The sequence below is a fragment of the Megascapheus bottae genome, chromosome 16 (assembly GCF_031878675.1).
Source record: "Megascapheus bottae isolate mThoBot1 chromosome 16, mThoBot2.hap1, whole genome shotgun sequence".
Lineage (NCBI taxonomy): Eukaryota > Metazoa > Chordata > Mammalia > Rodentia > Geomyidae > Megascapheus > Megascapheus bottae.
In genome coordinates this window covers 158,492-173,137 of record NC_143524.1, presented here as the reverse complement: position 1 = coordinate 173,137, position 14,646 = coordinate 158,492, and the positions used below count along the sequence as shown (strand labels likewise).

Genomic DNA, 14,646 nt, shown 5'->3' with positions numbered 1-14,646 from the left:
AGAACTAAAAAAAAAATAGTTCATTTCATTCTGAATAAAAAACAGAACAGACACAACTCTCGGAAATCCTGGAAACAAGGTCATCGCTACAGAAAATTTCACAGAAATCAGTGTGGAGTGTGGGACCCAAGGTGCGGGGCGGGCCACGAAGGCTCCCATGGCACGGGCCTGGCGGTGGCGGGGCTCCAGGGCAGCGTCCCCAGCTGTGGCCGCCTGGCTCAGCAGCCGGCAGGGTCTCCAGCTGGCCAGGTCTCTGCCTGGCTCGGCAGCCGGCTGGGTCTCCAGCTGGCCCGGTCTGGTCTCCGGCCGGCCGGGGCTCCTGCTCTCAGGACGGCTCCACACGGGTGCCCTTGTGGCTCCGCGTGCCCCACATGCCCCTCTTGGAGTGATAGTGGTGGTAGAAGTGCCGCAGCCGCAGCCGCTCCACCTCCAGCCCTGCCTGCAGGACCCTGGGGGGGTGGGAGGAGGGTCAGCAGCCTGCTGGACTCGAGGGTGGACGGGGGTGGGGGGGAGAGGGGGAGAGGAGGTGTGTGCACAGGCAGGGCTCAGGCCCTGTAGACTCGGGATGGGAGGTCGGCCCTGCGTCCTGGGGCTCCCTGGGGAGGAGTCGGGGAGGGGGCTGGGGGACAGGGGCTGGCCCTGCGGCCCCGGGCTCCCTGGGGAGGACCCAGGGTGGTCACCTACCTGTCCAGCAGCTCCCAGTCCTCGCCCCCCCACTGGTCCCGGAACTCCTCCGTGTTCATGCCGCCCACGCTGTCGAAGTCCGACTTGTAGATGCCGAAGAGACCGAAGCCGTTCACCTCCCAGTAACCTGGTGGAGGGCGGCGCTCAGTGCCGGTGGCATGGATGGGGAGGTGGTCTTAGAGCCCAGTGCAGGCGGCATGGACGGGGAGGTGGTCTTAGAGCCCAGTGCAGGTGATGGACGGGGAGGTGGTCTTAGAGCCCAGTGCAGGTGATGGACGGGGAGGTGGTCTTAGAGCCCAGTGCAGGCGGCATGGACGGGGAGGTGGTCTTAGAGCCCAGTGCAGGTGGCATGGACGGGGAGGTGGTCTTAGAGCCCAGTGCAGGTGGCATGGACGGGGAGGTGGTCTTAGAGCCCAGTGCAGGTGATGGACGGGGAGGTGGTCTTAGAGCCCAGTGCAGGTGATGGACGGGGAGGTGGTCTTAGAGCCCAGTGCAGGCGGCATGGACGGGGAGGTGGTCTTAGAGCCCAGTGCAGGCGGCATGGACGGGGAGGTGGTCTTAGAGCCCAGTGCAGGCGGCATGGACGGGGAGGTGGTCTTAGAGCCCAGTGCAGGCGGCATGGACGGGGAGGTGGTCTTAGAGCCCAGTGCAGGCGGCATGGACGGGGAGGTGGTCTTAGAGCCCAGTGCAGGCGGCATGGACGGGGAGGTGGTCTTAGAGCCCAGTGCAGGCGGCATGGACGGGGAGGTGGTCTTAGAGCCCAGTGCAGGCGGCATGGACGGGGAGGTGGTCTTAGAGCCCAGTGCAGGCGGCATGGACGGGGAGGTGGTCTTAGAGCCCAGTGCAGGCGGCATGGACGGGGAGGTGGTCTTAGAGCCTAGTGCAGGTGATGGACGGGGAGGTGGTCTTAGAGCCCAGTGCAGGTGGCATGGACGGGGAGGTGGTCTTCAAGCTCAGCCCCTCGGGTTTCTGGAGTCGGGGTTGCAGCCCACCCTGAAGGCAGGGGAAGCCCTGGGGCCTCAGGGCTCTGCTGGTGAGTGGGAGATGCCTGCCGCGGGGCGGAGGGATACTGTGTGTGTGGGATACCGTGCGGGGGTTCACCGTGCGGGATGGATGCGGTTCGGGGGTTCACCGCGCGGGGAGATTGATGCGGTTCGGGGGTGGGGGGACAGATGCGGTTGGGGGTTCACTGAGCGGTTACGGGGTTCACCATTTGCGGGGTGGGGGGACAGATGCGGTTTGGGGGTTCACCATGTGCGGGGTGGGGGCACGGGTGCGGTTCGGGGGTTCACCGTGTGCGGGGTAGGGGATGGATGCGGTTCGGGGGTGGGGGCACGGGTGCGGGTAGGGGGTTCAACGTGTGCGGGGTAGGGGACGGATGCGGTTCGGGGGTTCGCCGCGCGGTTCGGGGTGGGGCACGGGTGCGGTTCGGGGGTTCGCCGCGCGGTTCGGGGTGGGGCACGGATGCGGTTCGGGGGTTCGCCGCGCGGTTCAGGGTGGGGCACGGATGCGGTTCCGGGGTTTACCGCGCGGGTGGCCCGGCCAGCTCCCGCAGCCCAGGCGCATCACCACCGGGGCGAAGGCCAGCTTGCCCTCCACGCAGTGCTTCCGGATGCTGTCGAGGACGCTGAGCGGGAAGTGGATGTGCAGATCGCAGAGGAACACGATGCTGCTGGGGTCCTGCGGGGCCAGAGGTCTGAGCGGCCGGCCCCTCCCGCGGGGACCCCCCCGCCCGCACTGACCTCCACCGCGTCCACGCCGGCCTGCAGCCCCGCCGAGCGCTCGAAGTTCCCGGCTCGTCTCAGGTACCGGAACCTGGCAGGGGAGGAGCGGCTCAGCCTCAGCCGCCCGGGCTCGCGGGCCTGCGGGCCTCTCCGGCGGGCCTTACCCGGGCAGCCGCGCCGCGTGCAGCGCGCGCTCCACGTCCATGTCCTCGCTCTCGAAGTCCACCAGGACGACGCTGAAGCGCGAGTCCCCAGTGCGCGCGTGCAGTGCCGCCATGTCCGCCAGAAACTGTGCCACCCAGCGGGCCTGGTTCTTCACTGAGAGGGGCGCAGCGGCGTGGGCTCGTCCGCCTCGGCCCCGCCCGCCCGCCCGCCCGCGCCCGCCCGCTACCTGGCACGATGAAGTGCACCATGACGTCCTGGCGCCAGGCCAGGCGCAGCGGCCTGCAGAGCTCCGGGCGGCCGTCCGGGCGCCACGAGGCGGGCTCGGGACTCCCCGCGCCCGCGGCGTCCGCGGCCCGCGCCCCCGGCAGCCGGAGGAAGACGTACTCGGACAGGCGCAGGCGGCGGCCCCCGCGCTCCTGCAGCTCCAGCTCCAGCAGAAAGCGGCTCCCCCGCGCCGAGTCGCGCCGCTTCTCCACGTTCACGATGCGCAGGAGCGCGAAGCGCCTGCGGGGGGGGGGGGGGGGGAGGGGGTCAGCAGGCCTCCCCGCCCCCCTACTCCCCCCCCCCCGCCCCCCTCCCTGCCTGCACTCTCCTCCCAGTGCCCTCCAAGCCCTGCCTTTGCCTCTGGGGAGGCTTCTTTGTCTAGATTCAGCTCGACCCGCCGGGCTCCTCCCAGCACCTCGGGAGGCGGCGGCTGGGCTTCCCCCTGGGCCTCCCCGTCTTTCTGACCAGTCTTCCCCTCCGCCCTCAAGCAGTAGGCCCTGTTCATGGTCTCCTACCAGCCCCTGCTGACCAGCGGGCCTGCCTACCGGTATCACAAGCCCCCCACCGTGACCTCTGACCTGTCCACTACCCATTTTGGCTCTTTCCCAAGCCAGGGAATTTCTGTCCCCAAACGCACCTGGTCACTCCTTAGGGACACCCACAGCCTGGGCCCAAGCAGGCAGAAGTAGGGGCAGTTACGACTGCTGGGCCGGACAGGCCTCTGCATGTCCACGGGGCACCTCGCTGCCCTCAGGAAGCTGACACTAAGGGCAGGCCTGCTTTCTGAACCACCTAGCGTAAAGTACTTCCCTAGCTGCCACCTACCACCCTGGAACAAGACTGTCACTCTTCCAGTAAGGCAGCGCACACCCAGCATAGCCTAGGCAACCTGTGCAAACCCAGGGTTCAGCCCCTGCCTTGCTCAGAACTGTCTGTCCAGCTTGGCTGTGTTCACCTTCTGCCCAGCTGGCACCTTGGCTTGCTGTCCCATGCAGATTGTACCTTTCCCTCAGGATTGGTACAACACAGCATGCCCTTAGGTCCTAGCTCTCAGCATGAGGTGGAGGCAAGTTGGATTCCCGGGGCTTGGGAGATCTGAGGACCAGGGGCAGGAGCCCTGTGCCTGCCCCTGGAGCTGTTCTCAGAGCTGCTGTGAAGACCTCGGCACCATTCGGGAGATGAAGGGTCTAGGTATGCTTAGCTGACCTGAGGGTGTGTCTGTACCCCAGAATAGGCTGCCTGCCCAGCATCTGCCCGAGACTGACCACTAAGCCTTGCAGTCAGGTAGGCAGATTTAGGGCTCCGGGGTCCAGCAACACAGGAACCAGCCTTGGGCGGGATTCTCAGGTAACACCTAACCTTGACAACCATCTTGAGCAGGGAAGGAACGTACACGTGGGCAGAGCAGGCGCAGAGGAGAGGCAGTCTGGAGCTCCAGAGAACTACACTGTTGATGCCCCAGGAAAGTCTGTGAGCCCATGGAGCCCTCTCTTCAGGTGACCCCTATGACCATGGCATGGCACTCACCGAGCCACTGCTGCCCCAGCTCGCTGTCCATGGTGCTCACCGGGCTGTTGCCCCCACCCCCCATACTACCACGGAGTTCACTGAAAGGCTGCACAGTCGTTTCCATTCCTCTGCATCTGTGGCACCCATGGACCCCTGCACCTGTTGTGGCTTTTATTCAGCCACCAGGCTCCACGGTTCTTATTGCACTGTCGTTCCTCAATCCCACCCTAGTGTTCACTGAGTCATGGCCCCCACGTACCCACCACAGTGCTCACTGAGCCGCTGTTCCCCTCCACACCACAGTGCTCACTGAGCCATTGTTCCCCCTACACCCACCACAGTGCTCACTGAGCCACTGTTCCCTCCACACCCACCACAGTGCTCACTGAGCCACTGTTCCCCCCATACCCGCCATGGTGCTCATTGAGCCTCTCCATGTACTGGGCCACCACATCCACCGCCTCCGCCTCAGGCAGCTGCAGGTTTCCTGACACATTACAGCGCAGGTCGTTCCAGTCTGAGCGCAGCAGCTCAAAGTCCACGGTGCCCACGCTGAATGTGCGCTGCCAATTGATGGCGTCCTCTCGCCAGCGGCCCAGGGGCCGTGCCACAGCCTCTTCCTCCTCGCTGTCATCTGATACAGCCTCTTCACCTGGGGGCCCGTCCTCCTCTCCATCCTCCTCCTCCTCCTCCTCCTCACCCTGCCCAGCCAGCTGTGGCCTGGACACCTGGGACAAGCTGAGAAAGGAGGTCACGGGTTTTGCCTCAGTTGATGACTTTAAGTCCACAGTTGGCACTCCAAGCTCCTGGGTGTGCATGGGGGCCCCCTGGCCTCTTTGGGTGGCCTGCGTCCGGGCTGAAGGCCTCGGCTTTGTGGCCTGCTGACCACTGGTCCTGCGGGCGTGGGGCTGCGGAGAGCGTGGTGGTGCCCGCAGCTGCACTCTGGGCAGGGGTCTGGGGCGAAGGAAGACCCTGGGGAAAGGTGGCCAGGGTGGGTCAGGCAGTGCCTTCCGGGAAGCCCGAGGTCTAGGCTGCACGGGCCGCACCCTTGTCACATACACCTTTGAGGGTGCTGTGTGCAGGGGTGGGGCTTGGCCCAAAAGGAGGGGCAAGGACCGGGCAGCCCAGCTCAGGGCCCGGGAATGCCTGGGAGTCTGTCCATCCGGAGAACTGGGTGTCGGCGGGGCAGGAGTGGCTGTCATCAGCATCTCAGTCTTGGTGGAGGCCACCGAGGCGGGGGTTGGGTGGTTGTTCTGTGGCACAGAGGCCTCTGTGGGCTCCAGATTGTCCAGCAGCTCCCGATCATCCTCATCGTCCAGAAAGTCTGCCAGGAGCGCGTGGTAAGCTGGCAGGGCCAGGCCAGCAGGCTGGGCACCCTGAGGGCTTGGGGACACTTACCACCTGGGTTGAGGAAGAGGAAGGCACGACGTTGTACCTCCTCCTCTTCATCCTCCTCTCCCTCCTCCTTGTCCATCTTCATGTATTTATAGAACCCAAACCTGGGACAGGGCAGGCCAGGACAGGGCAGGGCATCAGAGAGCTTTGTTGCTGAGGCTCTGCTCTTGCTTCTGAAGGAACCTCCCACCCTACCCCCACCCACCTTTCCAGGTACAAGGGAGACTCTCGGTAGAAGCACTTGTTGTCTGTCTCCATGTGAGTGAGGCGGGTGTAGTCATTGGGATACACGAAGGACAGGTACACCTGGAGGTACAGCCAGGGGCTTAGGGTGTATGTTAAGAGAGGCTGAGGCTGCTTAGGGGAAACCACAGCAGTGGACCAGGCTTAGGAAGCCTGGGCAGGGCACTTACAAATTGCAGTCCCTGGTATCTGGCAATGGGAAAATCCTTGAGGATGTAGGTAGGGGCGTAGGTGCATGGCTCCAGTACATTCTCCAGGCTCGAAGGCTCTATCCGAGGAGCTGGTAAGGGGCAGCTACTTTGTGTCCCGATCTGACCCTCGGTCCCCCCAGCCCCCCCCTCCATCCCCTTTCCAGCCCCCTCTCACTGAGGAAGAAGGTGTCCCTGGGGTCTGGCCGCAGCATGTCCACACCGGGCTCCTGCTGTGGAAAGCGACTGCCCACATGGCTGGCTCGAGACTGAGGGATGTGAGCCACACGGTCCATCATCAGGGCTGACTCATCTGAGGGCAGAAGGAAGCCTGGAGCCTTCACCCTCCTCCCATTCCCATCCAGACCCAACTGCCAGAGGCAGTCCCTTCCCCAAAGGTGCCAGCTCCGCACCTGTGTATAGGGAGAGGTGAGCAGAGGCAATGATCTCGAACTTCAGACCAGGCAGGAAGGCTCGCCACTAGGGGTTGGGTACAGGAGAGAGATGGCATCCAGGGAGGGCTCTTCCTGGCTCACGATGGGGAGACAAGGGGGAGCCATCTCCAAGGATGCAGGAAACATGGAGAGTGGATGGGAAAGGGGACCTAGGTCTAGGCTGAAGGGCTCCAGGGGCAGATCTGGATCCCCCAGCTTTGCGGCCTCCCCTTTTTGACTTCCCTTCCTTTTAGTCTTACTAGATATGGCTTCAAATCCCATCAGATCCCTGGTTTTATACCATCGCTCTCCTGAGCTGACTGCTGGACTTCAAAGGGCCAGACTTGGCACCCTTCCCTCCCTGGGTCCACCTCTGTAGCTATGCCTTTGCAGACTCAGGCCTCGCTTACCCTGGGTCCTTGTCACTAAGGACCCAGCATTTCCTACTCCCAAACTCTTTCCCTTCCATGCCTGCCTCTTGCCTCTTATCCTCCCCAGAATTAGCCCAAATCGTGTCTCTAGCCTGCTGAGTTGGGCTCACAGCGATCACACATGCTAGACACATGCAATGCCTGTGGCACTCAGGCTGAGAACCAATCTCCTTCCTATACTACTTCCTTTGTCTTTCTGGGGAAACTACCTCCCACCTCTAACCTGCCTAAATTCTCTCCCCAAGGCTCCTCTCAGCCCTCAGCCTTTCTAGACTGACTGGCCCGGGGGTTTTCTTGGAATGAAAATCTCACTGCTTCATCCTCAGAACAGCCTTCACTGTCCTGTGTGACATTGCAGATGGGCCTGGCATGGCCACCAGACCCCTTAGGTCCCAGGGGGTGCTGGGAGACACAGGTCTATTCTCTAGGTCTGGAATTAAGAAACAGCACTTCCTACCCCCAAACTCTTTTCCTTTCATGCCTGCCTGCTGAAAGCCACTCAGGTGTCCCCTCTGCACCCCTGGCCAGTACAACAGATGCTCCTGACCTGGGCTCACACCCCTGCACCTGCCTCATCGGGTAGATGGGAGGTCCTTTGGGCCTGGGACCATACTGAAACAGTCTTGCAAGAAGGTGGGAGGGAGGAAGGAGGGGTGGGGTGCTGGTCTCCTGAGCCTCTAGGGAAGGCCGCTCATACTCACACCCACTTCCACATGGTCTGAGCCCCGGTCATCCTGCTTGTGAAGCAGTTCAAAGTAGTATTTCCGGGAGGCCATGAGCCTGTGGACACGAAAAACTTGTCTCCTCATCATGTCCAGGAACCCCAGACAGAGGGAGAGCCCAGAGAAGGGGGTTAGTTCCCACACCACTCTGGGCTGCTCTCGGCAGGCCAGTGGTCAGACCAGCACAAGACTTGTGCATGGTGTAAGGAGATTCTCCCAGTTTCTCCTTCACCCACGAACACACTTGAGCCCATAACACGTGCCCCAGCTCACTCACCGCCTGGGCTTGGACACCTGGGAGCTGAACTTGGTGAACTCGCCAGGTGCAGTCCACTCAGAGCCAGTCTAGAAGTAACAGCAGCGACGGTAAGGACCTATTCCCAAGAGGCTACAGGAGGCCCTGCAAGGACAGCCTGTGTGGAGGACTGGGGACAGAATCTGGGGACAGGGAAGGGTGTACCTTGCCTACAAAGGCTATAAGCTGGGCAGCTGCTGGGCTCTCGTCCACACTCAGCCAGAACTCAGAGTTGTCGTCGGAAGCCACAGAGAATTGGATGTCCCCTAGCCCACGGCACAGGGGCTGGTTCAGGGGGCCCAGCTCTTCACACCACTGCCCCACCTCTTACACCCGCCCTTGGCACCCCCCACCCCCACACCATCTTTTGCTGGGTGAATGAAGCCAAAAATCCGGAGTCCGTAGTTCTTCCACTTGGGAGACACTGCCAGCTTCTTCACAGTGGTGCGCATCTGGGGAGGGCAGTGACCAGTGACACCAAGGCCTGCTGGGGCGCCCAGCCCCCCAACCCCGCAGTCCTGGGGCACTCACATGAGGGAAGAGCGGGAAGTGCAGGTTCCTCCTCAGGTGGTCCACGGCGCCTCCACACCAGTCCTCAAACACGTGCAAGTTCGCCTGCCCCTTGAACTGGGAGCCAGAGAGGCTTCCTCCACCTCCTCCTGCTCCTGCTCCTGCTCCTCCTCCTCCTGCTCCTCCTCCTCCTCCACCAGCTCCCCCTCCTCCTCCACCAGCTCCCCCTCCCCCTCCTCCCCCTCCTCCTCCTCCCCCTCCTCCTCCTCCTGTTCCTCCTCTACCTCCTCCTCCTTCACCTCCTCCCTCCCTCCCTCCTCCCTCCCACCCCTTCTCCCTCCCGCCTCCCCTCCCAGCCCACACAGCCCAGCAGAGCTCACCTCCTGTCTCCATGGGGGAGACTGATGTGTGAGGTTCAGTGGTGGGGGCCTCCCTGCCCCTCCAGGAAATAGCACGTTTGGGTCCCAACCCTCGGACTTCAGGAGGACGGCCAGTAGGGTTAGCATTCCAAGGGCAGGCAAGGTCACCACCACGCCCCAGCCCAGGCAGGGTCACCACCACCACGCCCAGCCCAGGCAGGGTCACCACCACCACGCCCAGCCCAGGCAGGGTCGCCACCACCACGCCCCAGCCCAGGCAGGGTCGCCACCACCACGCCCCAGCCCAGGCAGGGTCGCCACCACCACGCCCCAGCCCAGGCAGGGTCACCACCCACCCCACCCCAGGCAGACACAGCAAGACAACTTTACAATCTCACTGGCTTGAGCAGAGCGCGCTAAAGCTGCTCATGCCCTGACGGCAATGTAGACATGGCTAACCACATTCCCACCACCTATGTCTGCTGCCGGCACTCACATGGACAAGCAGTGGCACAATGTCTTGTATATGTATTAGTTCTTCCAACAGTTACTGCTTACCGCATGCTCCTCCTCACGGCTCTCACTGGAGTCTTCCACCCTCTGCGTGGATGGCAGTGCTCGGACACCACGGCCATCTGTCACGCTGGGCAGCTTCTCCCCATCTGTGGATGGCAAAGGAGGGCTGTCTGGACCCTTTACTGGGAGTGTCAGCTGGCACATGGGGAAGCCTGTCCCACACAGCCAGAGCAGGGTAAGAAATTGCTGCTGGAGCCTCTCCTTGCTTGTCTGCTTCCTCACACTGGGCCCTTCACCAGCTCTTCCTGACCCCCAACTTCTGGCGGGGAGCAGGGGCATAGGTGCCCATCTTGTCATTTTCACTGAGTGGCTCTGCCTCAGGAAGAATTCCAGACTATGGGGAGTTCTCAGATCCTTTCCCATGTGGCTGAAGAGTATGCCTCACTCAGACAAAGAAATCAAGGTGACTGCAGGGCCTGGTGGTCAGGAAAGCCAGCACAGTTGTCCTAGGGCTAAGCCATGCAACCTGCACTCATGCCGTCTATTGCCTTGGCCAAGGTGGTCCTGGGAAGAGAGGGCACACCGGGCAGTCTACCAGAGGGCCTGGCATCAAGGTGGCCCTGGGAAGGGAGGGCACACCGGGCAGTCTACCAGAGGACCTGGCATCAAGGTGGCCCTGGGAAGAGAGGGCACACCGGGCAGACTACCAGAGGACCTGGCATCAAGGTGGCCCTGGGAAGAGAGGGCACAACGGGCAGTCTACCAGAGGGCCTGGCATCAAGGTGGCCCTGGGAAGAGAGGGCACACTGGAGTCTACCAGAGGACCTGGCATCAAGGTGGCCCTGGGAAGGGAGGGCACACCAGGCAGTCTACCAGAGGATCTGGCATCAAGGTGGCCCTGGGAAGAGAGGGCACACCGGGCAGACTACCAGAGGACCTGGCATCAAGGTGGCCCTGGGAAGAGAGGGCACACCGGGCAGACTACCAGAGGACCTGGCATCAAGGTGGCCCTGGGAAGAGAGGGCACACCGGGCAGTCTACCAGAATACCTGGCATCAAGATGGCCCTGGTAAGAGAGGGCACACCGGGCAGACTACCAGAGGACCTGGCATCAAGGTGGCCCTGGGAGGAGAGGGCACACCGGGCAGTCTACCAGAATACCTGGCATCAAGGTGGCCCTGGTAAGAGAGGGCACACCGGGCAGACTACCAGAGGACCTGGCATCAAGGGAGCCCTGGGAAGAGAGGGCACACTGGAGTCTACCAGAGGACCTGGCATCAAGGTGGTCCTGGGAAGGGAGGGCACACCAGGCAGTCTACCAGAGGATCTGGCATCTAGGTGGCCCTGGGAAGAGAGGGCACAATGGGCAGTCTACCAGAATGCCTGGCATCAAGGTGGGCCTGGGAAGGGAGGGCACACCAGGCAGTCTACCAGAGGATCTGGCATCTAGGTGGCCCTGGGAAGAGAGGGCACAACGGGCAGTCTACCAGAATGCCTGGCATCAAGGTGGGCCTGGGAAGAGAGGGCACACCGGGCAGACTACCAGAGGACCTGGCATCAAGGGAGCCCTGGGAAGAGAGGGCACACTGGAGTCTACCAGAGGACCTGGCATCAAGGTGGTCCTGGGAAGGGAGGGCACACCAGGCAGTCTACCAGAGGATCTGGCATCTAGGTGGCCCTGGGAAGAGAGGGCACAACGGGCAGTCTACCAGAATGCCTGGCATCAAGGTGGGCCTGGGAAGAGAGGCTGTTTCCCTAGATGGTACCCTTCACAGATAGACTGAGAAAAATCCACAGCCTGTTTCCTCCCCTAAGCCGGAGGCCGGCTATCTCTGTCCCATTTCACTCTATTTGTTGGGCCTTCTCCATAAACGTCCTACACATCCCTCGGGGCCTACACCCTGGGACCTGAGCTCTTGAGGTAGGAAGTCTCTTTGTGGCCTGTTTCAGCCCTCTTGGTGCTCCAACTGATGGACACGGCTCTGGAGTTCCCAGACTGGCACCAGGACTCGTCTCCTGGTCCACCTTAGGAGCCAGAGTTCTATAAAAGCGCAGCGGAGACCACACTGGCCTGGATGCCTGTGGGCTCCCACCCAGTGAAACCCTCCTACCGTGCTTCTCCCCAGGGTCCTGATTCCAGATACTTCTGACTAGCTGGGAAGTAAGCAAGTAGCCGGGAACTTGGCTGCTACAGATGTCCACAGCCCAGCAAGCTAAGTCCAGGCATCTAGAAGCATTAGAAGCATTTGTAGTGCAGCTCTAGGTCAGGTTGCCACCACCATTTTGTAGGGCCTGAGGCTTGCCACAAGCCTCAACTTCCCATCCCTGGGGCCTCTGTGTGCTGTATGCTGGGGCACTGGCCAGTCTGAAAAGCCTCAGCAATGTCTGATGGGAGAAGCCAAGCAGCTGCTGGACAGGACAAGAGCCCAGGCGGCTCTTCTCAGTGCCAATTGGCACTTTTGACCTTCCAGGACCAGAACAGCCCTCACCTACCTAGGAGGAGTCAGGTCCAACTGACCTGTCTCCCTGCTATCCCTCTGGTACATGCGAGAGCAGGGAAGTCCAGTGAGAGCAGGGTGTAGCTTCTATGCATACACCGCCCTCCCTAGGTTGAGTTCAGACTCCTTGACTTCTCAGGAAGTTGGACTGGAGGCCTGTGGCAGCGGAGAAACCCATAGAGGCAGCCCATGGGAGCTGAGAGCTCTGGTTTCAGTCCTGTCAGCTGACATTGGGGTGAGGTTGAGGCTTCTTTTGAGATAGTGTCAGGGATCTTTTGAAGATGTGGCAATATGAGGTACATGGGTTCAGGTAACCCCCTTGGTGGTGGGGACCAGTCCTCAGCCCCTGGCTAGGGAAGGCGGGGCAGGGTCTGAGGCAGGTGTCCAGGCCTGCACAAAGGCAGAGGGGATTCCACAGGTGGAAGGCAGAAATAGGACCAGGGCCCACTGGTGGGGTGGCCCAGGATATGGTGAGTCAGTGTCACTGCTCTGAGCTTCCCTGCCACACAGGCTCAGGACTTCCTTCACAAGCGGAGGGGACTGGCCAGAGGAGTCCATACTCTTGGTGCTCTTGTGCCTGCCTCTTCTTCTGTCCTTGCCTCCCCAAAATGTGTCATCTCCGAGGCCCTCCCCTGGGCCTTTGCTCTGGGGGCTCACCAGCGCGCGAGATCCTCTGCGCGTGGACTCACCCTCTGCCCTCGGGGCTGCGGGCCGCAGACCGTGGCGCACTGGCTCTCCACGGGTCTCAGCGCACACGGGCAGCTCTCCACTGACCCTGGGGTGAGAAGCTGGGCTTCCCCTGCCCTCGCCCTCCTCAGTTGGTAGGGAAACTGAGGTCCTGCTAAGTAGCCAAGTGGTGGAGGCAGGCCTGGCCAGCCTCTCCTGGGCTGGGCCGGGAGCTCTGGCCAAGGACCCCCGGGTCCGCGGGACGAGGACCCTCCCCGAGGGTCTCCGCGTCACCGCTGACGTCACCGGCATCTCCGGGGCCGCAGGGCCCCCTCCCCCCACGGCCGCCGCCCTCCCGCGCCCCCGCCCGCGGCCCCCGCCGCCCCCCGCGCCCCCCCGCGCCCGCGTACCTCGCCCGTGGCCCGGGCGCTGGCGCGGCGCGCGGCCCTGGCGCGCCAGGCTCAGGTGCACGTAGGTGAGCCACGCGGCGCAGGTGAGCAGCAGCAGCAGCAGCAGCAGCTTCATCTGCTTGCGGATCTTCTTCACCGGGAGCCGCGGCATCACGGCCGCCGCGGTCAGGGGTGTCCTCGCGGCCCCCGGGCCCCCGCCGCCCCGCCCCGCATCCCCCGGCGCGCCCCGCCGCGCTCAGCGCCTGCGGCCCCGCATGGCCCTTTGTCCGCCGCGCGCGCGCGGCCACCGGGTGCGGCCGTCGCGACCCCCGGGCCGCCCCGCCCGAGGTGGCCCGGCGGGCGGCGGGCGCGGCTCCCCCAGGCCCGCCCCGCCCGGCCGCCCCGCCCGGCCGCCCCCGCTCCGCTCCGCTCCGCGCTCCTCGAGGCCGCGGCGGCGCGGGCGGCATCCACGCAGCGGGGCTGCCCGCCGTGGCGCGGGACCGGCGGCCGCGCGGCGCGAGCCAATCCGCCCCGGCCGGCCCGCGGGGAGCCAATCGGCGGCGCGCGGAGGCGGGGCGGGCGCAGGCGGGGCGGCGCGGGAGGGAGCGCCGCGTCCCCGCCCGGAGAGACCGCGAGGAGAGGTCTCCGGTGACGCGGAGGAGGCTGTGGAGCGGGGGGCCGTGCGGGCCGCCGAGCCGGGCCCCCGGGGGCGGAGGACGGGTGACCGAGGCCGAGCGCGGGGAGGGCGCACGGGGACCGCGGGGAGGCCGGGTGGACCGAGTGTCTGTCCATCCCTGCGCGTTCCGCTGGCTCTCCAGGGCGCCTCCGCTGCCCGGGCTGCGGCCGCGAGACCTCCTCGCCTCAGCCTCACGGACACGCGGGGCAGGGCCGGGGGGGGGGGGGGCAGGACCGGCGGGGGGCAGGACCCGGGGGCAGGACGAGGAGGGGGGGTAGGACCGGGGAGGGGGGGGCAGGACCGGGGAGGGGGGGCAGGACAAGGGGGGGGCAGGACGGGGGGGGCAGGACCCGGGGCAGGACGAGGGGGGGGGGTAGGGCCGGGGGGGGGAGCAGGACCCGGGGGCAGGACGAGGGGGGGGTAGGACCGGGGGGGGGGCAGGACCCGGGGGCAGGACGAGGAGGGGGGGTAGGACGGGGGGCAGGGCCGGGGCCGTCCTCTCCTCCAGCGCAGGGGACGCCCGGTGCCCGGTCAGCTGCGCCCTGCGGCTCTGCTCCGGAGAGAGGAGCGGCCTTGGAGCCGCCTCCTGTCCACTCCGTCCCGGCCGGTCCCAGGCCGCCGGGCGCACGGCGGCATCTGAAAGGCCGCTTCTTGGTTTGAACACCGTCCCACCCTCACTCTGTGCCACTGGGCGCACAAAGTCAAATTGGCTCCGTCTTGCAAATGCCATCTTGTAAAATGTCGCATCAGCCGCTGCTTCACTCTCTACCCTCCATCTGCTTTCTGAAGTGGTGGTGTCTGCATGTTCAGAGAATGCTTATCAAACTGCATGTGCATTTGAAAATAGAATTCCTTGTTGTTATTAAGGTGTTATGCAGTGGGGCTTGAGCTCTGGGCCTGGGAGTTGTTCTTGAGCTCTTCAGCCCAAGGCTAGAGCCACAGCCCCACTTCTGGTTTTCTAGTGGTTAACTGGAGATG

General features: G+C 63.9%; 1 protein-coding gene across 1 annotated transcript; it reads right to left on the bottom strand.

Moving 5' to 3' along the window:
• Positions 1-238: 238 nt before the first annotated feature.
• B4galnt4 (beta-1,4-N-acetyl-galactosaminyltransferase 4) lies at positions 239-13,184 on the bottom strand. The gene is made up of 20 exons (XM_090347066.1): positions 13,014-13,184; positions 9,482-9,585; positions 8,945-9,040; positions 8,586-8,681; positions 8,416-8,506; positions 8,220-8,320; positions 8,037-8,104; positions 7,739-7,817; positions 6,586-6,652; positions 6,351-6,485; positions 6,155-6,264; positions 5,947-6,047; positions 5,745-5,845; positions 4,755-5,670; positions 2,800-3,077; positions 2,573-2,726; positions 2,427-2,499; positions 2,211-2,364; positions 685-811; positions 239-449 (listed from the first exon to the last, which is right to left on the bottom strand). The coding sequence occupies exons 1-20, from the start codon at positions 13,162-13,164 to the stop codon at positions 326-328; spliced, it is 3,126 nt and encodes a 1,041-aa protein (XP_090203192.1). The 5' UTR covers positions 13,165-13,184; the 3' UTR covers positions 239-325.
• Positions 13,185-14,646: the final 1,462 nt, after the last annotated feature.